The 26,420-nt window shown below is 43.8% G+C and overlaps 1 protein-coding gene across 1 annotated transcript in view; it reads left to right on the top strand.

The window, feature by feature from the left end:
* Positions 1 to 26,420, top strand: part of LOC120919202 (serine/threonine-protein kinase 4-like) — a 168,245-nt gene that overhangs the window by 81,764 nt on the left and 60,061 nt on the right. The window contains exons 5-7 of the mRNA XM_040331245.1: positions 5,535 to 5,699; positions 10,720 to 10,887; positions 24,532 to 24,669. Coding sequence (XP_040187179.1) covers positions 5,535 to 5,699; positions 10,720 to 10,887; positions 24,532 to 24,669 — 471 coding nt within the window. The remainder of the gene's footprint in view (positions 1 to 5,534; positions 5,700 to 10,719; positions 10,888 to 24,531; positions 24,670 to 26,420) is intronic.

The raw sequence follows: 26,420 nt of genomic DNA, 5'->3' as shown, positions 1-26,420 counted from the left end.
TAATGAGTAAAACAAGCGTTAATGTTTAAGAGGTTTTGTTAAATACAAGCAAATTTACAAAGCAAAGCACGAACCATTAATATAATGAATGGCGAGGTGGAACCAGAAAGGCCTTCTATATTACAGCAGTTCCTACTTTTTGATGCTTTTTTTTCATATAATTGGGATCTTGTGACTTCCTGTTCTGTAGCCATATACAGTATCTCACAAAAGTGAGTACACTCCTCACATTTTTGTAAATTATTTTATGATACCTTTTCATGTGACAACACTGAAGAAATGACACTTTGCTACAATGTAAAGTAGTGAGTGTACAGCTTGTATAACAGTATAAATGTGCTGTCCCCTCAAAATAACTCAACACACAGCCATTAATGTCTAAACTGCTGGCAACAAAAGTGAGTACACCTCTAAGTGAAAATGTCCAAGTTGGGCCCAATTAGCTATTTTGTCTCCCCAGTGTCATGTGACTCGTTAGTGTTACAAGGTCTCAGGTGTGAATGAGGAGCAGGTGTGTTAAATTTGGTGTTATCGCTCTCACACTCTCATACTGGTCACTGGAAGTTCAACATGGCACCTCATGGCATAGAACTCTCTGAGGATCTGAAAAAAAGAATTATTGCTCTACATAAAGATGGTCTAGGCTATAAGAATATTGCCAAGACCCTGACACTGAGCTGCAGCACGGTGGCCAAGGCCATACAGCGGTTTTACAGGACAGGTTCCACTCAGAACAGGCCTCGTCATGATCGACCAATGTAGTTGAGTGCATGTGCTCAGCGTCATATCCAGAGGTTGTCTTTGGGAAATAGACATATGAGTGCTGCCAGCATTGCTGCAAAGGTTGAAGGGGTGGGGGGTCAGCCTGTCAGTGCTCAGACCATATGCCGCACGCTGCATCAAATTGGTCTGCATGGCTGTCGTCCCAGAAGAAAACCTCAAACAGTTTGCTGAAGACAAGCAGACTAAGGACATGGATTACTAGAACCATGTCCTGTGGTCTGATGAGACCAAGAAAAACGTATTTGGTTCAGATGGTGTCAAGCGTGTGTGGCGGCAACCAGGTGAGGAGTACAAAGACAAATGTGTCTTGCCTACAGTCAAGCATGATGGTGGGAGTGTCATGGTCTGGGGCTGCAGGAGTGCTGCCGGCACTGGGGAGCTACAGTTCATTGAGGGAACCATGAATGCCAACATGTACTGTGGCATACTGAAGCAGAGCATTATCCCCTCCCTTCGGAGACTGGGCCGCAGGGCAGTATTCCAACATAACGACCCCAAACACACCTCCAAGGTGACCACTGCCTTGCTAAAGAAGCTGAGGGTAAAGGTGATGGACTGGCCAAGCATATCTCCAGACCTAAACCCTATTGAGCATCTGTGGGGTATTCTCAAACGGAAGGTGGAGGAGTGCAAGGTCTCTAACATCCATCAGCTCCGTGATGTCATCATGGAGGAGTGGAAGAGGACTCCAGTGGCAACCTGTGAAGCTCTGGTGAACGCCATGCCCAAGAGGGTTAAGGCAGTGCTGGAAAATAATGGTGGCCACACAAAATATTGACACTTTGGGCCCAATTTGGAAATTTTGAGTTATTTTGAGGGGACATCAAATTTACACTGTTATACAAGCTGTACACACACTACTTTACATTGTAGCAAAGTGTAATTTCTTCAGTGTTGTCACATGAAAAGATAGAATAAAATATTTACAAAAATGTGAGGGGTGTACTCACTTTTGTGAGATACTGTACATCCCCTGCACTTCAATATCGGGCAATTTTACCCCCTTCTTGCCCAGGCCAGCTTTCAGCGTTGTTGGACTTTGAATACTGTACCCAAACTAAATTTTTATCATTTTGTTTACACAAATAGAGCTTTATTTTGGTGGTATTTTGTCACCACTGGGTTTTTTATTTTTTGGTAACTAAACAAAAAAAAAAGACTGAAAATTTGGGAAAAAAAATGTTTTCTTTGTTTCGTCTTATGACGGCGTCCCACTCTTGTCGTGCTTGTGTGCTGTTCAGTGGTGTGCTCTGTCCCTGGGACATGACCGTGTGTGAGGAGAGCTGATCAGTGGCATTTTATGCCACCGATCGGTACCATCTCAGTGCCCATCAGTGCCGCCTATCGGTACACAATAGTGAAGGAGAAAAATTACTTATTTACAACATTTTCGTACAGAAACGTATTGGCTGGTGTGATATATGCTCTTTTATATGCAGCATTTCCTTCAATAAAATTTATGAAACAAAAAAAAAAGAAACTTCGAAAAACATATTTTTCATTTATTTTTTAACATTTTTGGTATTTTTTCGTTTTATTAGCAAAAATAAAAAACCCAATGCTGATTAAATATGACCAAAAGAAAGCTCTACCTGTCTCCAAAAAATGCTAAAAATTTTGTTTGAGTACAGTGTTGCATACCTGTGCAATTGTCATTCAAATTGCGACAGCGCTGAAAGCTGGAAATTAGCCTGGGCAGAAAGGTAGTTAAAGTGCCCAGTAGGCAAGTAGTTAATGAATTAAAAAGAAACAAAAAACAAAACACAATAGTTGCCCCAATTTTTTTGTAAAATGTGAAAGATGATGTTACGCCCAGTAAATAGATAACTAGACGTTAAAATTGCGCACGCTTGTGAAGTGGCGACAAACTACGGCACTTAAAAATCTCCATCGGTGAGGGGCTTTAATTTTATTTTACAGATTATCTGTTTAGAGTTACAGGCACGGTCTTGTGCTGGAATTATTGCTCTCCATCTAATGATCGTGGCGATACCTCACGTGTGGTTTGAACAATGTTTACATATGCTTGCACGACTTAGGCATGCGTTCGCTTTTGCACGTGAGCACAGAGGGATTGGTCGATTAAAAAAAAATATATATTTTTTTATTTTACGCTTTTATTTTTTATTTTTACAATGTCTCTATTTTTATCTTTTAAATTACTTCCATTCCTATTACAAGGAATGTAAACATCCCTTGTAATAGAAATAAAGATGTAAAAAAAAAAAACACCACCCGGAGCATGCTGAGACTGTGACGTCATAAGAGGCCTATATAAATCGCTGCGCACCGCACACCCGGCATTACAGCAGGAGGGAGCGTTGAGTCGACATCGAAGACGAGAAGGTGGCGACGCAGAAGACCGGGCCCCCGCTGGTGAAAGAGCTGAAAGAAGACAGCGGTGGTGCCCGGCAGAAGAGAAAAAGAACAGGAGAGCGGGAGAAGAGAGCAGAGAAGTCGGAAGACCCCCCGAAGTCAGAAGAAGACCCCCCCCCCCCCGAAGTCGGAAGAAGGGAGAAGACCGGGCCACCGCTGGTAAAAGAGCTGAAAGACAGCGGTGGTGCCCGGCAGTCGGAAGACCCCGAAGTCGGAAGAAGACCCCCGGAGCTGCCTAATTAACTACTTTAAAAATCTGTGTAGTGTTTTTTTTATTGACATTTTTTCTACCACCAGGTGAATGGTAGGGGTACAATGTACCCCATACTCATTCACATAGGGTGGGGGGCTGGGATCTGGGGGCCCCCTTATTAAAGGGTGCTCCAAGATTCCGATAAGCCCCCCACCTGCAGATTCCGACAACCAACGGCCAGAGTTGTTCGGGAAGAGGCCCTTGTCCCCAACAACATGGGCGCCCCCCTGCCCCCAAGCACCCCCCCATGTTGAGGGCATGCCGCCTGGTACGGCTCAGGAGGGGGGGTGCTCGCCCGTCCCCACCCCCTTTCCTGACCGGCCGGTCTGCGTGCTCGGATAAGGGTCTGGTATGGATTTGGGGGGTACCTCCACGCCGTTTTTTCGGCATAGGGGGTTCCCCTTTAAATCCATACCAGACCTAAGGGCCCCATGCCTGTTTTTTATTAAAAATTTGTTTGTTTGAGTTCCCCTTCCTGGAGGCGTCTTTAAGTCGTGTTGTGGGTCGCGTTGTGATGCATACTCAAGTCGTGTTCAAGTTGCCTCCCAAAGTCGTGCTGGAAGTCGTGTTGCCCCTGTGTGAACCGGCTCTTACTTAAAAGATAAATAAAAATAAAAATTGTTATGGCCCGGGAACCAGAAGTGACATCAGACGTCACTCCGGTCCTCCAAGGACATAGAGACGAGTATTGGCCTCACTTGTCTCCCTGCCCAGCTAACGGCCACATTGGATCATTCCTGGGCATTACCCATGGGTCAGGTAAGCCTGGGAACGACCGGGGGGGCACCCCTCCCACCGCTTTTAAAAGTGATCTCGTGGCAAATCCGCGGGATCTGTTTTTATCAGAAACCGAATCAGCCATAGTAAAAAAAATGGGGGTTAGTTGTTGCCATAACACCAGTATTTAATGACACATGTCAAAAGTAATGAAGTACAGTATTTATACTATGGACAGGTCGTCAAGTGCTGGCACTGCCCTCAGGCCAGCATTTTCTTGTACCTGGGTTTTCAAACTTGTGTCTTTTTATAGGTTGGAATGCTGCATCAGGAACTTGTTACAGAGGGTTTGTCAACTTGAAGGATTAGTTGGTACAGGCATATTAAAGTTAACCTGTGACACCTCCTTAGACACAGGGCATAGAAGCCTACAGTTTTTTGGCAACTATGGTTCTTTGGTGGGTACTTTGACTCAGGCATTTAGAAGATTCCTGTACCAGCTAACGTTCAAAAGGAAAAGGAAATGTCGTCTATATAGGGCTTTCTGGATGCCATCGTAAAGAGTGCTACTGGTAGCAAGAGCACCCACTTTCCACCTTCTGCAGACCTGCACCCCTTCATCATGCAAAGGCCACACATGCTTTCTGTCTTGGCTAATGAATAGGATAGACATTAAATGTTGAGCCTAATGCCCCAAACGCACGATTGGATTTTCCGTCGGAAAACCTTGGATGGTTTTTCCGACAGAATTATGCTCAAGCTTGGCTTGCATACACACGGTCACACAAAAGTTCTCTGAACTTTCGACCGTCAAGAACACGGTGGCATACAACACTTAAGACGAGCCGAGAAAATGAAGTTCAGTGCTTCCGAGCATGCGTCTAATTCTTTCTGAACATGCGTCGGAATTGCTACAGACTATCGGAATTTCCGATTGGAATTTTTTCCGTCTGAAAATTTGAGAACCAGCTCTCAAATTTTTGTTGGCAGAAATTCCGACAACAAAAGACCGATGGAGCCTACACAAGGTCGGAATTTCCGACCAAAAGCTCACATCGGACTTTTCTTGTTGGAAATTCCGACATGTGTACGCGGCATACCAGTTATCTTGTTGAAAACCTTTAGCAACAGATGTCCAATAATGACCAGAAGTGGAAACAAAATAAGGTAAAATGAGACTTGACGCTGCTTCCCCTTACCCTGCTTCCCTTGGCATTAGAGCCATTACGATAAATCCAGCCAGCTAGAAGGCAGTCATTGATTCATCCCATAACAAATGTATTAATTTTAGATAGAGATAAATTTAAAGAAAACTTAAGATGGCCCAGAAATAATCCCCAAGGTTTAAGTTACCATTTCCAACCTCTCCCATCCATTCTGTGACTTTGCCGATTTTCTCTTGCAGTTGAAAGAAGATGAAATTGCGACGATATTGCAGTCAACTCTGAAAGGATTGGAGTACCTTCATTTTATGCGAAAAATACACAGAGACATCAAGGCCGGGAACATACTACTGAATTCTGAGGGGATTGCTAAACTGGCAGATTTTGGAGTAGCCGGTCAGTTGACCGTAAGTGCTTTTCATAATAATTACATTTCATAAATTGAAACTTCAATAATTTGAGCCATTTTTTTTTTGTTTCTGAATTTTTTTACTTTTTTATATCTGCTATGCATACTAGCTCATTATGCCTTTGTCTTGCAGGTTTTTTTTCCCCACTAAGGGTTTACAACCACTTTAATCTATGTAATAGGGGCTGTCGGTGAAGAAATGTGTGGGTTCAGTGATGATCAGTGGAGAACTATGTGGGTTCAGTGGTGAATTGTGTGGGTTCAATGGTGGTCAGTGGAGACCTGTGTGAGTTCAGTGGAGACCTGTGTGGGTTCAGTGGTGGTCAGTGGAGATTTGTGTGGGTTCAGTGGAAAACTGTGTGGGTTCAGTGGAGAAATGTGTTGGTTCAGTGGTGATCAGTGGAGAACTGTGGGTTCAGTGGCGGTCAATGGAGAAATGTGTGGATTCAGTGGTGGTCAGTGGAGACCTGTGTGGGTTCAGTGGTGATCAGTGGAGACCTGTGTGGGTTCAGTGGATAATTGTGTGGGTTCAGTGGTGATCAGTGGAGACCTGTATGGGTTCAGTGGAGACCTGTGTGGGTTCAGTGGTGATCAGTGGAGACCTGTGTGGGTTCAGTGGATAATTGTGTGGGTTCAGTGGTGATCAGTGGAGAACTGTGTGGGTTCAGTGGCGGTCAATGGAGAAATGTGTGGATTCAGTGGTGGTCAGTGGAGATTTGTGTGGGTTCAGTGGTGGTCAGTGGAGAACTATGTGGGTTCAGTGGTGATCAGTGGAGACCTGTGTGGGTTTAGTGGATAATTGTGTGGGTTCAGTGGTGATCAGTGGAGACCTGTGTGGGTTCAGTGGTGATCAGTGGAGAACTGTGTGGGTTCAGTGGCGGTCAATGGAGAAATGTGTGGATTCAGTGGTGGTCAATGGAGAAATGTGTGGATTCAGTGGTGGTCAGTGGAGATTTGTGTGGGTTCAGTGGTGGTCAGTGGAGAACTATGTGGGTACAGTTGTGGTCAATGGAGAAATGTGTGGGTTCAGTGGTGATCAGTGGAGAACTGTGTGGGTTCAGTGGAGAATAGTGTGGGTTTAGTGGTGGTCAGCAGGGAACTGTGTGGGTTCAGTGGCGGTCAGTGAAGAAATGTGTGAGTTGATATGTGGTCAGTAACAATGTGTGTGGGTGCTGTTGCAATTCTGCTCTGTGTCACAGTGTAATAAAAGTTTTGTAGCACCCAGGATTTTCGCATGTAGGTTGGAGGGAACCTGGTATGTGTCTCTCAGAAGAAAACTGGTCTTTCAGTTTTCTCCAAGATTAGCAAGTCCTAGTAGGTTCTGGAGCTTGGAAGCTTTGTAGAGTATTTGAATTAAACTTCCAACCCTAGTTCCACGTTTTGATGGTGACCCGCACCTATTTATTTTGCAGGGTGGGGCTCCAGCAGCTCTCTTATCCTTTGTCTATATTTTTTCGGTTACCCTCAGGGATGCCCAAAATAACAGAGAGCTGCCTCTCTTGGCTGGAGATCAAACATTTTTTTTCCCCCATTCGGATCCAGTGCACCTAATGCTCCCTTTCTTGTAATACACTTCCTGTCCTTAGGTGACAACGCTCTCTCCCTATACTACTACCCTATTTGTGTAGGATAATCGTTGTCACCCTAGTACAGAATGAATCACAAACAGAACAAAATATTTTTTTGCCGATCACATAGCCATAATGAAAAACGGTTTCACTATACACAGATCAGCAATGAAATGTGTTGAGTTGCCACGAGAAGCACGATGTTGAGGAATTATAAACAGATTACTAGGGGCCAAAATAAGCATTCTGGGCCAGATTCACAGCAGTAATACGCGGGCGTATTTTCAAATTTGCTGCGTCGTATCTTGATTTGGAATCCTCAAACCAAGATACGACGGCTTTTGGCATAGATCCGACAGGCGTACGGCTTCATACGCCTTCGGATCGTAGGTGTAATTTTCCGGCGGCTGCTGGGTGGAGTTCGCGTCGTTTTCCAGCGTCGGGTATGCAAATTAGCTGTTTACGGCGATCCACGAAGGTACCCGCGTTCGTCGCATTCTCTTACGTCATCGCTAGTCGGTTTTTCCCTTCGCAAACAAGCCTGCTTTTTCATGGCTTACATTTAGACCAGCCATGTTAAAGTATGGCCGTCGTTCCCGCGTCGAATTTCACATTTTTTTTGCGTAAGACGTCCGGGAATACGAAACGACGTAACGCACGTCGCCATTCAAAAAATACGTCGGGCGCCGTAATTTCGCGCAAAGCACGGCGGTAAATTTTCACATGGAGCATGCGCAGAACGTTCGGCGTGGGAACGCGCCTAATTTAAATGGTACACGCCCCATTTGAATTGGGCCGTTTTCCGCCGGATGGCTTTACGCTACGCCGCCACAAGCACTTGCGGCGGAGTAACGTAAAGGGGATACGTTACGCCGCCGTAATTTTTCATGAATCTGGCCCTTATAGTCTTTGCTAGAAGTATATACTGACCTGTTCTTATGTTTTACTCTGTTCTATTTTTGTGCATTGCTGTCATCCTAAAAATTTGTCAGAGTTATTCAAAAAAATAAAGCAGCTGGAGTCTGCTGCTGTTAATTAGCACAGATCACTCAATACTTTGGAAATCACTGGAAAGATCAAAGACTGTTACATATATTGAGATATGGCTTCTAACAAAATGAAACATCAATGGAAATGTACATTTTTTTAAATTTCAGGGGGTAGTCTGAAGGTGTCCGTGCCACTAAAGCCGAATGTGGCTCCGTGGGTCCAAAACATACAACCATTTTGCAAAATCTGATCTAGATCAGGGGTGTCCAAACTTTATAAACAAAGGGCCAGATTTTGGTCTATCATACTTTAGGAGGTCCAGGCTGTGGCCTATAAGAGTAATGCCCCAGTGTCATTGGGAGTAGGCAATGTCTCAGACTTGGTGGTCAATAGGAGGTAGAATATTACCCCATCATTGGTATCCGTTGGAGGAATAGTTTCCCATTGTTGGTGTCACTGGAATGAATAGTGTCCCAATGTTGGTGTCACTGGAAGGAATAATGTCCCAATGTTGGTGTCACTGGAAGGAATAGTGCTCCATTGTTGGTGCCACTGGAAGGTATAGTGCCTCATATCAGTGGGAGTAACAGAGCCTCATATCCAGGGCTCAAGTCCTGTGGGAACGCGTGGGAACGGAGTTCCTGCACTTTTTTCACAGCAGGAACTCGGTTCCCTTTGCAGGACTAGAGCAGCCGAGCCAATCCTTCACTAAGCAGCGATGCCCAGCTCGAGTCACTGTCAGGGGCAGGCGAACCTTAGTAATCCTTTGTTACTGGCCGCTTCCTGTGAATGGATTCATTGGGTAGTGTGCGGGTATATCGTCACTTCCTCGATGCCACAATGTCTCCTGGGAGCTTGTGTCATTGTTCCCAGGAGACATTGCCGAGGTCTACCGCGAGTTATCGCGGGATTTAGAAAGAACTTGCTTAAAGGATTACTATGGTACAGTGGATCGAAAGAAAAAAAACATACGGTTTAGTAATTATGCATATGAGCGCATCATTTATTTATTTTTGGTGGGACAGTGGATCTTGGGTGGGAGTTCCCACACTTTTTTCCCCAGGACTTGACCCCTGCACAATATCCGTTCTAGAAACCGTGCCCCAAGGGCCGGTTGAAGTCATGCAGTTTGGAGACCACTGATCTAGATCATTGGTTCTCCTCTTTCTCAAATCGTTGCCCACTGCCGACCTCTAGACAGCTGCCAATCCCTTATGCCCTGTACACACGATCCAAAAATCAGACGACAGATCATCTGACTTTTTTCTCTTGCTAGTCACAAGTAGAAATTGAATAGGCTACTAAAGTCAAAAAAATTCTCGTACGACGGAAAAAAAATTAGGAAGTGATGTAATGTGTTGAAATGTATTTCTATTGTATTTTTGGGCGACAACTGTACTGACTAAACAAAAATTGTACGATCGGGTATCGTACGAGGAAAATTTTAGTTCTTGTCCGATCAAATCATATCGAAAGAACTGTCGTGATCGACACTCAAAAGCTCTGTACTAATGATCCGATTATCGTACGATCACGTCAAAAGTGGTATTTTATGACCCGATTTTCAGATTGTGTGTACGGGTCATTAGTCTCCTACAGTACCCTCCAACCTCCCATAGTGCCCCCTAGCCTACTGCAAACCCTCCATAGTGCCCCCAACCTCCTACATTGCCCTACATTGCCCCCAAGCATTTTCCAGAAACCTCATCCCTACAGGGTCTGCCGCAGAGTCTCTTAACCTAATCCACAGCCCCCGTCCCCCAACAGCGACACCCAGCCCCATCCAGCCCCATCCAGAATTTCACTTCTTTCATTGAAACGTTTTGCAATCCCAAACTTTTTTTGTGTAAGTATAAAGTTTATGTTTTACTATTGGGACATGGAATGGTTTGAAAGAATTGTTAAGGCCTTGTTCTCGAAAAGATTGAGAAGCCCAGATCTAGATGACATTTATTTTCTGGTAAAAGCTGATTTAAAGGGTCACTAAAGGAATTTTTTTTTTTTTAGCTAAATAGCTTCCTTTACCTTACTGCAGTCCTGGTTTCATGTCCTAATTGTTCGTTTTTGCTCTGATGTTGCTGTAATCCTTCTCTGTTCTGAACAGTCTGTTTCCTGATAAAAAAAGTCATGGGAGCTTTCTCTCTGTGGCACTAATCAAGGAGGTGTGCTTACTGTGTGTCTTAAACCCCTCAGAACCAATCACTTTCGTTTTACAAACCATCACTGCCCTCTATTGGCTCTGTGTCTCTGTACTTCACAGAAGCATGAAAAAGCATGCATAAATGAAACTGAAACTACAGGTACATTATATGATTGATTTTTATCTATTTTTAATCATTTTTTTTAAAAGGAATCAGTTAACTATTATGTCTATAACCTGTAAACAGTCATTTCAGCAAAAAAAAAAAAATTTCCTTTACAACTCCTTTAAGTGTAAATCTCCATTTTTCGTTTCTTCAGGACACCATGGCGAAAAGAAACACTGTAATCGGCACTCCATTTTGGATGGCTCCAGAGGTGATCCAGGAGATCGGATATAATTGTGTTGCAGATATTTGGTCACTTGGTATAACTGCCATTGAAATGGCTGAAGGGAAGCCTCCATATGCCGATATTCATCCCATGAGGGTAAGTAGTACAACCAAATTATATGATCAGCCACAGTGGGGTGGGTGTGTCTGTCACTTTGGAATTTAAGCACTTCAGCCCCGGAGGATCTGGCTGCCAAATGACCGGGCCACTTTTTGCGATTCGGCACTGCGTCGCTTTAACTGACAAGTGCGACCTGGCTCCCAAACAAAATTGATGTCCTTTTTTCCCATAAATAGAGCTTTCTTTTGGTGGTATTTGATCACCTCTGCAGTTTTTATTTTTTGCGCTATAAACAAAAATAGAGCAACAATTTTGAAAAAAAGCAATATTTTGTACTTTTTGCTATAATAAATATCCCCATTTTTTTTTTTTTAATACGCAAATTTTTCCTCAGTTTAGGCCGATATGTATTCTTCTACATATTTTTGGTAAAAAAAATCGCAATAAGCCTATATTGATTGGTTTGCGCACAATTTATAGCAACTACAAAATAGGGGATAGTTTTATGGCATTTTTATTATATATTTTTTTATTAGTAATGGTGGCGATCTGCGATTTTATTTTTATCGTGACTGCGACTTTATGGCGGACACTTTTGACACATTTTTGGGACCATTGTAATTTTTACAGCGACCAGTGCTATAAAAATGCACCGATTACTGTAAAAATTACACTGGCAGTGAATGGGGACTATGCAGGGGTTAAGCGTGTCCTAGAGACTGATTCTAACGGTTAGGGGGAGGAGCTACCAATGACACGTCAGTGATCACTGTTCTCAATCACAGGGAACAGTAGATCACTGACATGTCACTAGGCAGAACGGGGGAATGCCTTGTTTACGACCCGCGGGCGCACGCAGCAAATTTAAAGGAACGTACAGGTACACCCATTTGCCTGCCCGTGCCATTCTGCTGATGTATATCGGCGTGCGGCGGTCAGCAAGTGGTTAAAGATGCTTTTTTTTTTTTTTTTTAACCTTGATTTTCAGGGGTTGGGCTTGGCCCCTTAGTTCCAGTGAAGGGAGCTCTTAAGGCATCAGCATACCAAGACACCCCAAACTTGTTCATCCATGTCTTTGTGGACCTTGCTTTGTGCACTGGGCTGAATCATTTGGTGGAGGGGGGATTATGGTGTGGGGTTTTCCAGGGGTTGGGCTTGGCCCCTTAGTTCCATTGAAGGAAACTCCTAAGGCCCCAGCATACCAAGACATTTTGGACAATTTCACGCTCCCAACTTTGTGGGAACAGTTTGGGGGTGGCCTCTTCCTGTTCCAACATGACTGCACACCAGTGCACAAAGCAAGGTCCATAAAGACATAGATGAGCGAGTTTGTGGTGGAGGAACTTGACTATCCTGCACAGAGTCCTGACCTCCACCTGATAGAACATCTATGGGATGAATTGCGCTTTACAAATTGATTGCTTTATTGTGAGTTTGTGAAGTTCTGTAATATTTATTACAGATATAGATTTACATATTAGTTTAAAGTACCAGCTGTGTCCAACTGGAAACGCCACACCCCCACCACTTGAAATGTATGCACATGATAAAATGATATTGATGTGTGCAGGAAGAACTTACAATTATAGCATGGTGCGTTATATTGGCTAACAGGCAAATATGCAGTTACATTTTGGATTTATGGATTTCTATGTAGTTGGGGATTGCAGATTTGGAATTGGCAATAAGCAGAGTTCCACATCACTGTCCATTTATTTATGTGCTGCTTAATTTACAAGGAAACTCCATATTACTTTCTGTATGGACATATTGTGACCACTAGGTGGCAGCATCTGTCTGTGTAGCCAGAGGTACATTTGGTTATTTCAAGGGGTTCTTCTACAAAACACGTTCTATTCGGTTGTTTTTTGTTACTTACAGCAAATGTCTGATGTTATGTAAGGGTTCAAATTCGCTTGAACATTTCCCTGGCCGGGAACAGATCATTTGTGCCCTATTTTGAGATAAACCTGTTCAATGGATTATTGCGCACACAATTTTTTACCAACTTACGTAAACAAAAAAAAGGGGAAAACGCTGCAAATCCTCAGCTGGACAGTTAATAAGATTGAGGACTATTTGAAAAAGCATTTATTTTTCCCCTTGGACTAATGCATTTTTTAGGTTGCGTGCCATAGGTATGTTTTTTTTTTTTTGCACGGAGGCACGCTGGTGACAATATGTAAATGTCGCTAATACTTGAACGTTTTTTTTTCGTCTTAATGCATTAAGGTGAAAAAACATTTACCTTTACAACACCTTTAAAAAAAAACAAGACAACAGTTTTTTTTATATATTGTAAAAGATAATGTTACGCCGAGTAAATTGATACCCAACATGTCGCGCTTCAAAATTGCGCCCGCTCATGGAATGGCGACGAACTTTTACCCTTAAACTCCATAGGTTCCTTTTAACTACTTCACCCCCGGACCATTTGGCTGGCCAAAGACCGGGCCACTTTTTGCGATTCGGCATTGCATTGCTTTAACTGACAATTGCGCGGTCGTGCGACGTGGCTCCCAAACAAAATTTACGTTGTTTTTTTCCCACAAATGGAGCTTTCTTTTGGTGGTATTTGATCACCTCTGCTGTTTTTTTTTTTTTTTTTGCGCTATAAACAAAAATAGAGCGACAATTTTGAAAAAAATCAATATTTTTTGCCTTTTGCTATAATAAATATCCCCAAAAAATATATAAAAATGTATTTTTTCCTCAGTTTGGCCGATACGTATTCTTCTACATATTTTTGGTAAAAAAAATCGCAATAAGCGTTTGATTGGTTTACGCAAAAGTTATAGCGTCTACAAAATTTGGGATAGTTTTTATGACATTTTTATTAATATTTTTTTTTTTTACTACTAATGGCCGCGATCTGCTATTTTTATTGGTACTGCGACATTATGGCGGACACATCGGACACCTTTGACAAGTTTTTAGGACCATTGGCATTTTTACAGCGATCAGTGCTATAAAAATGCACTGGTTACTGTGAAAATGTCACTGGCAGGGAAGGGGTTAACAGTAAGGGGCGATCAGGGGGTTAATTATGTTCCCTAAAGTGTGTTCTAACTGAAGGGAGGATGGGACTGACTAGAGGAAATGACAGATCGCTGTTCATACTTTGAAAATGCATGCTGACAAGGGGAGAGTAGAGGAGGGCAGGGAGTCTACTGACATCACGACTCCACCCACCGAGCTCCAGACAACAGACCCACCCACAAAATCTGCAGTTTTTCAGTTCTTATAACAGACAGAGGGGAGACATTTAACAGGTAAGGATACATGCAGGAGGCGTCTATATCCTTATAGATCAGCACTATGGCAGTAGTTTAGAAAGGATGAGAGTGGGTTTACATCCACTTTAAGCCACATTGAATCTGTAGAATACGTTCCGGAGGGGCGATGGCACCTTTGACTGCACCCCAGCTTTTCTGCACAATGACTGTCCTAGGGAAAATTACCAGCCCCCATTGGAGATTGGCGTGACTGCGTTTCAGGTAATACATTTTCTGGCCAATATTTCAGCTTTAAAACATTTCCTTGTACTTTTAAGTTCCCTTAAGTGCTCCTCATCAATTTTTTCATGATGTTGAAGAGCTGGGCCACAAATATTAAAATTAGGTCAAGACCACTTGATGTTCATGGTCACTGTTGGGGTTATATAAAAGAGCTAAAACTGACTTCACTGGTATGTATGCAGAAGTTCTGGTGCTTTTAGCTACGGATATTTAACACCGTATATTCATTTACTATGCAGCTGAAACACTTTTATCCCATTATAAACTAATGCAAGCCCCAGATGGCTAGAAGATACTACTTTCAGTGGAAATACGGACAGGAAGTCGGCTATATACAAGCAGATCTCTTGGGGCAGATCCTCGTACAGCGGCGCAGCGTATCTAAGATATACTACGCCGCCGTAACTTTTTTCTTTTTTTCCGAATCCACAAAGAATTTGCGGCGTAGTGTATCTTGGGCGGCGTAAGGGCGTGGAATTCAAATGGTTGTAATGGGGGTGTGTTTTCTGTAAATACGTCGTAACCCGACGTAAACAACGTATTTTTTTTAACTGCGCATGCGCCGTCCCTGGGGGTATCCCAGTGCGCATGCTCGAAATTTTAACCGGAACAAGCCAATGCTTACGACGGTGACGTCATTTGGCGCAAATTCCTATTCGTGAACGACTTACGCAAACGACGTAAAAAATTCAAAATTGTACGCGGGAACGACGGCCATACTTAACATTGAGTACGCCTCAGAATAGCAGCTTTAACTATACGCCGGAAAAAGCCGAACGCAAACGACGTAAAAACAATGCGCCGGACGTACGTTCGTGGATCGCCGTAAATAGCTAATTTGCATACTCGACGCAGAATTCGACGGAAACGCCACCTAGCAGCCGGCAGAAAAAATGCACCTAAGATCCGATGGCGTACTAAGACGTACGCCTGTCGGATCGACCCGAGATGCCGTCGTATCTTGTTTTGTAGATACAAAACAAAGATACGACGCGGGAATTTTAAAATTACGCCGGCGTATCTATAGATACGCCAGCGTAATCCTTTTGTGGATCTGCCCCCTTGTATTTTGGATTAGAGCAGTGGTTCTCAACCTGGGGGTCGGGACCCCTTTGGGGGTCAAATGAGGATTTGTCAGGGGTCCCCAAAACCTGGGCTGTTTTTGAAGCCTGCGGCCGCCCACTCAGCCTCTTCACAGCCGCCCCTTCAGTTCATGGCATAGCTGGGGGGCAGGGACTAGAGGTCAGCTGACTGGTGAGGAATGTGAAGTGGGAGGGGCTGGAGGAGACCCTATCTGCTGATTTCAGCATAGGTGTCACTACTACGAGAAACTACAAAGTCGGAGACACAGTGAGTAACACTACCTGTGATTAGAGTTGCCCTTAAGAGTCCCCACTACAGTTCTCAGATCAGCAGATGACCTTGATCAAGAGCGCCTAAGTTGGCTGATCCCAACTCCCCGCCAGCACTGCCACTGATCCCAACTCCCCGCCAGCACTGCCACTGATCCCAACTCCCCGCCAGCACTGCCACTGATCCCAACTCCCCACCAGCACTGCCACTGATCCCAACTCCCCGCCAGCACTGTCACTGATCCCAACTCCCCGCCAGCACTGCCACTGATCCCAGTGCCGCCAGCACTGCCACTGATCCCAACTCCCCGCCAGCACTGCCACTGATCCCAACTCCCCGCCAGCACTGCCACTGATCCCAACTCCCCGCCAGCACTGCCACTGATCCCAACTCCCCGCCAGCCCTGCCACTGATCCCAACTCCCCGCCAGCCCTGCCACTGATCCCAACTCCCCGCCAGCCCTGCCACTGATCCCAACTCCCCGCCAGCCCTGCCACTGATCCCAACTCCCCGCCAGCCCTGCCACTGATCCCAACTCCCCGCCAGCCCTGCCACTGATCCCAACTCCCCACCAGCACTGCCACTGATCCCAACTTCCCACCAGGGAGTAAGAGAAGGAATAAAAATAGAGACTACATGGAAGGGAGAGGAAAAGAGGGGGAGGAACAAAGAAAAAGGAAGAGAAAGAATAAGAGAAATAACAAGAAAGACGTCTAGAGAGGGATGGGGATAACAAACAAGAAATTAGGATAGAGACATATAAAAGGGAAAGAAAAGAGGAACAAAAAGAGAGAGAGTGGTACATCCTAAAATGTACTATAAGGGGTTTTAATACTGAGTGGAAGGGACTCGGGGAGCGCTAAATGTCCATGGGTTAGGTCTTGTCTTGGGTGCCGACAACCCACTATAGAAAAATAATTTTACCGTTGGGGTCCCCACAACTTGGGACATTTATCAAGGGGTCACGGCACTAGACAGGTTGAGAACCACTGGATTAGAGTTTCATCGAAATATATTTAGTTCTGATAAGTTTTTTTTTTTTATCTATTTTTGGGATGTTGCTATATCTATAATTGGTATTTATACAGTGGGGAAAATAACCATTTGATGCCCTGCACATTTTGTGAGTTTGCCAACTTACAATGAAATGAAGGGTCTATAATTTTTATCATAGGGACATTTTAAATGATAGAGACAGAATATCAACCAAATATCCAGAAAAAACACATGATACAAATGTTATAAATTAAGTTCAGTGAGTAAAATAAGTATCTGATCCCCAAGCAAAATATGACTTGGTACTTGGTGGAGAAACCACCCTTGTTGGCAAGCACAGAGGTCAGACATTTCTTGTAGTTGGTGACCAGGTTGCACACATCTCAGGAGGGATTTTGGTCCACTCTTTACAGATCTTCTATAAATCCTTAAGGTTACTTGGCTATCACTTGGCAACTCCAAAAGTATCAGCTCCAGCCATAAATTTTCTATAGGATTAAGGTCTGGAGACTGGCTAGACCACTCCAGGACCTTAACCACTTAAGACCCGGACCATTATGCAGGTAAAGGACCTGGCCAGTTTTTGCGAGTCGGCAATGCGTCGCTTTAACTGATAATTGCCCGGTCGTGCGATGTGGCTCCCAAACAAAATTGTCGTCCTTTTTTTCCCACGAATAGAGCTTTCTTTTGGTGGTATTTGATCACCTCTGCGTTTTTTATTTTTTGCGCTATAAACAAAAATAGAGCGACATTTTTGAAAAAAATTAAAAAAATTTCCCCTCAGTTTAGGCCGATACGTATTATTTACTTATTTTTGGTAAAGAAATCGCAATAAGCGTTTATTGATTGGTTTGCGCAAAAGTTATAGCGTTTACAAAATAGGGGGTAGTTTTATGGCATTTTTATTAATATTTTTTTTTTTTACTAGTAATGGCGGTGATCAGCGATTTTTTTTTTCTTCGTGATTGCAACATTATGGTGGACACATAGGACACTTTTGACACATTTTTGGGACCATTATCATTTTCACAGCGAAAAGTGCTATAAAAATGCACTGATCACTGCCATTGTCATTTTCACAGCAAAAAATGCATTTAAAATGCATTGTTTATTGTGAAAATGACAATTGCAGTTTGGGAGTTAACCACTAGGGGGCGCTGATGGGGTTATGTGTTCCCTGAAGTGTGTTTGCAACTATAGGGGGGTGTGGCTGTAGGTGTGACGTCATCGATTGTGTCCCCCTATAAAAAGGATGACACGATCGATGCCGCCGCCACAGTGAAGAACGGGGAAGCCGTGTTTACACACGGGTCTCCCCGTTCTTCAGCTCCGGGGACTGATCGCGGGACTCCAGTGGCGATAGGGTCTGCGAGTCCCACGGTCACGGAGCTTCGGACCGGGTCGCGGGAGCGCGCCCGCGACCCCACGGCTGGGCTTAAAGAGCAACTTACCTATACGTTGATGTGCCCAGCCGTGCCATTCTGCCGAGGTATATGGGCGTGAAGGGGTCCTTAAGTGGTTAAGCACTCTGGGTGCCAGGTTTTAGTACCTTTTTGCTCATTTGTAAAACCACAACCATTAAAAACAGGAGCGTGCAGGTAGACCCCTTTAGTGCCACTGAATCCATTGAATTTCAAAATGAATTATTTTTCATTGCTTTTTTAAAATAGATTTTTCCACTTACAGTGTGGTCTTAGCTTCTCCTAGCACAGCAGAATCTAAATGAATCTGAGGCCTAATGGAAAATGCATTGATCTTGGTTAGTAGATCTAAATATAGGCCATATTGTAAATTCATCCAGTATCTTCCCTCTCTTGGAGCTCTGCTTTTAAATCTAGGGTGGCCAAAATCAGTTTGGGCATCACGATTAAATAGAAACTGAAAGGGCAGATTTGTTTTTGATGTTGGCTATGTTCAAGAAGGGCATTCATTTCTGTTGCAATCTGAACATCTAATATAAATGAATGGCCACACATGTGCATCGATGAACATTCAGGACCTATATGAAGTTAATTCTAGTTGGTCCTTTGAGGGGCCGTTTCTTTTTCTTTTTTTTCGGATAAGTGACCTGATTCACTGGTTAAAGTGGAGTTTCCATCCCAATTTTTTTTTTCATTATAGTGCTCATTAGACCTAAAAAAAATTAAAAATAATGTTTTTACTCACCTGGAAATACCTGTTGCTATGCAGTCCCACGAAATCTGCCTTTGGAATCACCTAGGATTCTGACATCATTTCCCTCTAATGCTCCTGGGAAATGTGTGTCATCATTTCCCAGGATGCAGTGCGCTTCCCCATTAGAACTCCCCATCCAAGACTTTCAGGAAGTAAGTGCTTGTGGGCTTCACAATGCCCACAAGCAAAATGACAACGGTGTGGACAATCTTTTTTGAATAACTATGCGGAGCGGCGGCGGATTGTAAAATAGTAAGTGACCGGATTTATATTATAAAAACGCATAATGAAAGGACATACATTTAAAAAATGCTAATTGTGGTTGGAACCCCACTTTAAGGAAATGAATCCAGAAAAAAGAAAGGAGGTGCAAGAGGGGCAAGGAGAAGAGGGATTGGGAGGGGGTGAGGGAAAAGAAGGTGGAAACCAGGGGAAAAGGGGAAAGCCGAGGCAAATCAGCAGAGGACAGTAATAGATGCTAGGAAGCAAGAACAAAACGGGGGGATAGAGGAGAAGAGAGACACAAAATGCATGCCACATGGACTCAAGCCCAAGGACCAGGACAAGAGGATAGATAAAAGGGAGGAGAAACGCAAAATGCATCTCCCACAGACTTTAGTCCAAGAACATCTATAAAGATGACTAAAAGATCAAGGAAGGGTATCCATTTCGAATTCCATTCAAAAGTATATACCGGATTTATCGCCATACAACACGCACAGGCGTATAACACGCACCTTCATTTTAAAGGGAAGTTTCAGGAACAAAACTTAAATTTTAAATAAAGAACTTTGAAGCAAAATAAGGGTCAGTGCCAGGGCTCAAGTCCTGCGGGAACGCGTGGGAACGGAGTTCCTGCACTTTTTTCACAGCAGGAAAGCAGTTCCCTTTGCAGGACTAAAGCAGCCGAGCCAATCCTTCACTGAGCGGCGATGTCCAGCTTGACTCACTGTCAGGGGCAGGCGAACCTTATTAATCCTTTATGTTACTGGCCGCTTCCTGTATATGGATTCATTGGGTAGTGTGCAGGTATTCCGTCACTTCCTCGATGCCGCAATGTGTCCTGGGAGCTTTTGTCATTGTTCCCAGGAGACATTGCGGAGGTCTGCTGCGAGTTATCGCGGGATTTAGAAAGAACTTGTTTAAAAAATAAAATAAAATTTTTTTGGTGGTGGAGTGGATCTTGGGTGGGAGTTCCCACACTTTTTTCCCCAGGACTTGACCCCTGGTCAGTGCCCATCAATGCAGCCTGATTAATGCCCATCTGCAGCCTCAAAATTGCCCGTCAATGCAGCTTGATTATTGCCCAACTGCAGCCTCCCTATTGCCATAAATACAGCCTGATCAATGCCCATCTCAGGGAGGGGGGCGGGATGAGCGCCGTCAGATTACATACAGTGAGAATCTCCTGTTTACTCGGCGGCCTCTTTAATACAAAGTCCCGCCTCCTGGACTGACTTCTATGATAGACAAAACACTGGTCTAATGCCGGCCCAGGAGACGGGACTTCCTATTACAGAGGCCGCTAAGTAAACAGGAGATTCTCGCTGTATGTAATCTGATGGTGCTCGTCCTGCCCCCTCCTCGTTCTCTCCGGGGCAGCCCAAATTGCAGTATCGGCGTATAACACGCACAGACTATTTGCAACCGATTTGCAGGGTGAAAAAGTGAGTGTTCTACACCAATAAATACAGTATTTATGTGCTCAGTGGTCTCCAACTTTTGGAAAATACTAGCCACTTTTTTTTCTATTGGAACTTCAAATTGGCCGAAGCCATATGCCCTGTCCAAAACTACTATGAGTTTGCTAGACCAAAAGTAGAAGGGTTCATTACCATACATTAGTGTGACTTTCAGTTGTGGGAAAAATACTTTCATTACCACATGTTTTACACTTCGTGAATACCAGTCACTTTCATGGACACTAAATTATTATTCAAGTAAAAGTGGAAAACTGCATCATATGATGAGCCTCTCTTTGTCGCTATGTTGGAATGCAGTACCCCTTCCAGTGACCACGCCTCTTTGTCGCTATGTTGGGATGCAGTACCCCTTCCAGTGACCACTGTGTTTAGAAGCTGGATAAGTACAGTGATGAGGTGCACTGTATGTATGGGTTGGATAGGAGGCTGAAGTATCTTACAAGCTTACAATGTAACCAAGGAGTGGATGGGGCAGTGCCACATATTGTTATTTTGTTACATTCAATGTACCTCGTACCTAACGCGATCGCTCGTCACAGAGCGGGGACTGGGAGCTGTGTGTGTAAACACACAGCTCCCGGTCCTGTCAGGGGAGAGAAATGTTGATCTTCTGTTCATACAATGTATGAACAGAAGATCAGTCATTTCCGCATGTCAGTCCACCCCCGCCTACAGTTAGAACACACCCAGGGAACATACTTAACCCCTTCCCGCCCCCTAGTGTTAACCCCTTCACTGCCAGTGGCATTTTTATAGTAATCCAATGCATTTTTATAGCACTGATCGCTATAAAAATGCCAATGGTCCCAAAAATGTGTTCGAAGTGTTTACCATAATGTCGCAGTACCGAAAAAAAATCGCTGATCGCTGCCATTACTAGTAAAAAAAAAATATTAATAAAAATACCCCCTATTTTGTAAACGTATAACTTTTGCGCAAACCAATCAATAAACGCTTATTGAGATTTTTTTTTTTACGAAAAATATGTAGAATACGTACACGGCCTAAACTGAGGAAAAAAAATGTTTTTTTATATATTTTTGGGGGATATTTATTGTAGCAAAAAGTAAAAAATATTGATTTTTTTTTCAAAATTTACGCTCTATTTTTGTTTATAGCGCAAAAACTAAAAACCGCAGAGGTGATCAAATACCATCAAAAGAAAGCTCTATTTGTGGGGAAAAAAGGACGCCAATTTTGTTTGGGAGCCACGTCGCACTACTGCGCAATTGTCAGTTAAAGTGACGCAGTGCCGAATCGCAAAAACTGGCCAGGTCCTTCAGCCTTTCTAAAGGTCCGGGTCTTAAGTGGTTAAAAACTGCATTTTGTATCAACTTGGGTTATCTGGATCGGATCGGGTGAACACGGACAGGCGGTCCGTGTTCATCCGATCCCCCCCATAGGGGAGAGCGGAGATCTGACAGGGCCGCCCTGTCATCTGCCAGCTTAGCTGGGATCAACGGAGCGATCCCTGCTGAGCAAGCGAATGAGAAAGTACGGATCCTCACAGGATCCGTCAGTGTGAAAGGGGCCTAAATCATTTAAGTGTGACAAATATGCAAAAAAATAAAACATCAGGAAGAGGGCAAATACTTTTTTCACAGCACTGTATTTTAAATGTAGTCATTGCAAGTACCTGAATCTGAGCCGGTATAAGCCTATTGCAGTTCCGTCCACAGCAAAGCTTAGAATGTGAGTGTAAAGCATCATACGCACGATCGGACATCCATCTGACTTTTCCGTGGATTTTTGTGCGAAGGGCCGCTGGCCGTGAACTTGTTCTGCGTACACACGGCAGAAAATTTTCAGCCAACATACACCAAATCACATGTTTTTTTCAGCTCTTTACCGCCACCCTTTGGGCAACTTCTGCTATTGTTGTCTGATGGTTAGCATTGGTTCGGAGCATGCGTGTTTGTACTTTGGATTTTAGTCTGACGGATTTATGTACACACGATCAGACAATCCGATGGAACACATGTTTTGTCGGACAATTTGAGAGCATGCACAACCAACATTTGTTGTAGGAAATTCCGAAAACAATTTTCCGATGGAGCATACAGACGGTCGGATTGTCCGGCAAAACACGTCCGTCGGACTATTGTCGGAATATCCGATCGTGTGTACGGGCCTTAACCACTTCATTACTGGGCACTTAAACCCCCTTCCTGCCCAGACCAATTTTCAGCTTTCAGCGCTGCATTTTGAATGACAATTGCGCAGTCATACAACACTGTACCCAAATTATATTTTTATCATTTTTTTCCCCACAAATAGAGCTTTATTTTGGTGGTATTTGATCATCTCTGCGATTTTTATGTTTTGCGCTATAAACAAAAAAAGACCGAAAATTAAAAAAAAAATGTTTTTACTTTTTGTTATAATAATATCCCAAATTTTTTTCCTCGGTTTAGGCCGATACTTATTCTTCTACATATTTTTGTTAAAAAAAATCGCAATAAGCGTATATTGATTCGTTTGTGCAAAAGTTATAGCGCCTACAAAATAGGGGATAGATTTATGATTTGTTTTATTTTTTTTCTAGTAATGGCGGTGATCTGCGATTTTTTTTTTTTTCTGTCAGGCCTGCGTGAGTGAGTGAGAAACTTGTAAAGCGCAACACATGCGAACTGAATCCCCTCTGGGCGCTGTATCCATTTTATGGGTAAGGAACCCCTTGACCTCAGAAGAGATGGGTTTTAATCTTTCTCCTGAAGGCCAAGTGGTCCGACTCCAGTCGGATGGTGGTTGGTTGTGCATTCCACAGGCGAGGTCCCTGGACTGCAAATCTTCGATCTCCTTTGGACTTGTATCTGGCTTTGGGTATCTGGAGGAGGTTTTGATTGGGGTTATGGGCTTTTTTTTTGCATAGATATTGGGGGGCGTTGCCTTGAATGAACTTATTTATTAGGCAGAGTGCCTTGAAAGTGATTCTGTCTTTTACTGGCAACCAATGAAGGGATCTCAGTGAAGGTGAGATTGATTCCCATGGTTTTTTTCCGGTCACTAGTCGAGCGGCCGTATTTTGAACGACTTGCAGACGAGTGATTTGGTATTTGGGGAGTCCTAGATAGAGGGCATTTGCGATATTTGCGATATTGCGGCGGACATATCGGACACTTTTGACACAATTTTGGGACCATTCATTTGTGCTATAAAAATGCACAAATTACTGTATAAATGTGACTGGCAGGGAAGGGGTTAAATGTATTCCCTGGGTGTGTTCTAACTGTGTGTGGAGGTGGACTGACTGGGGGAGGTGACCGATGCTGTGTCCCTATGTACAAGGGACACACCATCGGTCTCCTCTTTCCCTGACAGGACATGGAGCTCTGTGTTTACACACACAGAGCTCCACGTCCCTGCTGTCACCGCCGATCGCGGGCACCTGGCGGACATCGCGGCCACCAGGCACGCGCATCGGCATCTCGGCGATGCGCCGGGCACAGTGTTTCCCCGCTGCGCGCCCCCAGTGGGGCGTGCGGGGAATGCACATAAAGGGACATCCAGGGACGTCCACCCGGCAGTTGAGAGCCGCGCTGTGGACGTCTTTCGTCTATAGCGCGGCTCCCAAGTGGTTAAGAAGCCGTACAAGAAGCCATGTGCTGACAAGGAGCATGACAGAGAGATGAGCCTATTACTGTTTCTGCTGCTCTAACCAGCCAAAGACTGGTGGCAGGTCCATGATGACCTGGGCTCATAAGAAGGGGGTTGAATGATGCTGTGATCCTTTAACCCAATTAACTGAGGGTGTCTTATGCCAGATAAGTACATATAGTGGTAGCTCCAGATTTCAATCAATCAATATCACAGTAAAAGCTGCTTTTTTTTATGTTCTCTTTTAATAGGCTATTTCTTTTGTTTTTAACTAAAGTTTAGTTTTAACAGTGTGCTCTTGTTGATCTAAAACTATTCTTCTTATCTCTCCTTTAAAGGCAATTTTTATGATCCCATCAAACCCTCCACCAACGCTACGGAAACCAGAGCTTTGGTCAAAGCAATTCATAGATTTTATTAACCAGTGTTTAGTTAAGAACCCTGAGCAAAGAGCCAGTGCAACTGAACTTCTACAGGTAAGAATCTTTGTAGTCTCATTTTATAAGAAAAAAAGTTAAGGGGTTGTAAAGGTTTACTTTTATTTTTATTTTTTAAATAACAAACATATTATACTTGCCTCCACTGTGCAGTTCGTTTTGCACATAGTGGCCCCAATCCTAGTCTTGTCTCGGCTCCTCCCGCATCAGCTAACCCCCGTGAAGCGCTTTCCCAAGAGGGTTACCTTGCGGGCGCTCTCCCGAGTCCTGTATTTGGCATCCATAGCCGCCAACTACAGGACTCCGCCCACCCCCGACCCTCTCATCATTGAAGTTGATTGACAGCAGCGTGAGCCAATGGCTACACTGCTATCAATCTATCCAATGAAGAGCCGAGAACAGCTGAGAAGACCGGACCGAGAAGCCATCGTGTTCACGATGCGGGACTTTCGAGAGCTCAGGTAAGTGAACAGGGGGGGGCTTGTAAGAATCTGATGTTTTTTCACCTTAACACAATTCTAATTTTTTTGGCTCTATACACCACCACAATGGATTTGAAATAAAACAAGCAAGATGTGCTTTAACTGCAGACGTTCAGCTTTAATTTGAGGGTATTAACATCCAAATCTGGTGAACGGTGTAGGAATTACAACAGTTTGTATATGTGCCTCCCACTTTTTAAGGGGCCAAAAGTAATGGGACAGATTAACAATTATAAATCAAACTTTCACCTTTTAATACTTGGTTGCAAATCCTTTGCAGCCAATTACAGCCTGAAGTCTGGAACACATAGACATCACCAGACGCTGGGTTTCATCCCTGGTGATGCTCTGCCAGGCCTCTACTGCAACTGTCTTCAGTTCCTGCTTGTTCTTGGGGCATTTTCCCTTCAGTTTTGTCTTCAGCAAGTGAAATGCATGCTCAATCGGATTTAGGTCAGGTGATTGACTTGGCCATTGCATAACATTCCACTTCTTTCCCTTAAACTCTTTGGTTGCTTTCGCAGTATGCTTCGGGTCATTGTCCATCTGCACTGTGAAGCGCCGTCCAATGAGTTCTGAAGCATTTGGCTGAATATGAGCCGATAATAATATAGCCCGAAACACTTCAGAATTCATCCTGTTGCTTGTGTCAGCAGTCACATCATCAATAAATACAAGAGAACCAGTTCCATTGGCAGCCATACATGCCCACGCCATGACACTACCACCACCATGCTTCACTGATGAGGTGGTATGCTTTGGATCATGAGCAGTTCCTTTCCTTCTCCATACTCTTCTCATCACTCTGGTACAAGTTGATCTTGGTCTCATCTGTACATAGGATGTTCCTGAACTGTGAAGGCTTTTTTAGATGTTGACTCTAATCTGGCCTTCCTGTTTTTGAGGCTCACCAATGGTTTACATCTTGTGGTGAACCCTCTGTATTCACTCTGGTGAAGTCTTCTCTTGATTGTTGACTTTGACACACATACACCTACCTCCTGGAGAGTGTTTTCCATGGTCTTCCGGGTCCTTTGGTGTTGCTGAGCTCACCTGTGCGTTCTTTCTTTTTTGAGGATGTTGATTTGGCCACACCAAATGTTTTTGCTATCTCTCTGATGGGTTTGTTTTATTTTTGCAGCCTAATGATGGCTTGCTTCACTGATGGTGACAGCTCTTTGGATCTCATATTGAGAGTTGACAGCAACAGATTCCAAATGCAAATAGCACACTTGAAATTAACTCAGGACCTTTTATCTGCTCATTGTAAATGGGATAATGAGGGAATAACACACACCTGGCCATGGA

This window comes from Rana temporaria, chromosome 12 (assembly GCF_905171775.1).
Source record: "Rana temporaria chromosome 12, aRanTem1.1, whole genome shotgun sequence".
NCBI lineage: Eukaryota > Metazoa > Chordata > Amphibia > Anura > Ranidae > Rana > Rana temporaria.
The sequence above is the reverse complement of the archived record's forward strand: the minus strand, read 5'-3'. Positions and strand labels throughout refer to the sequence as shown.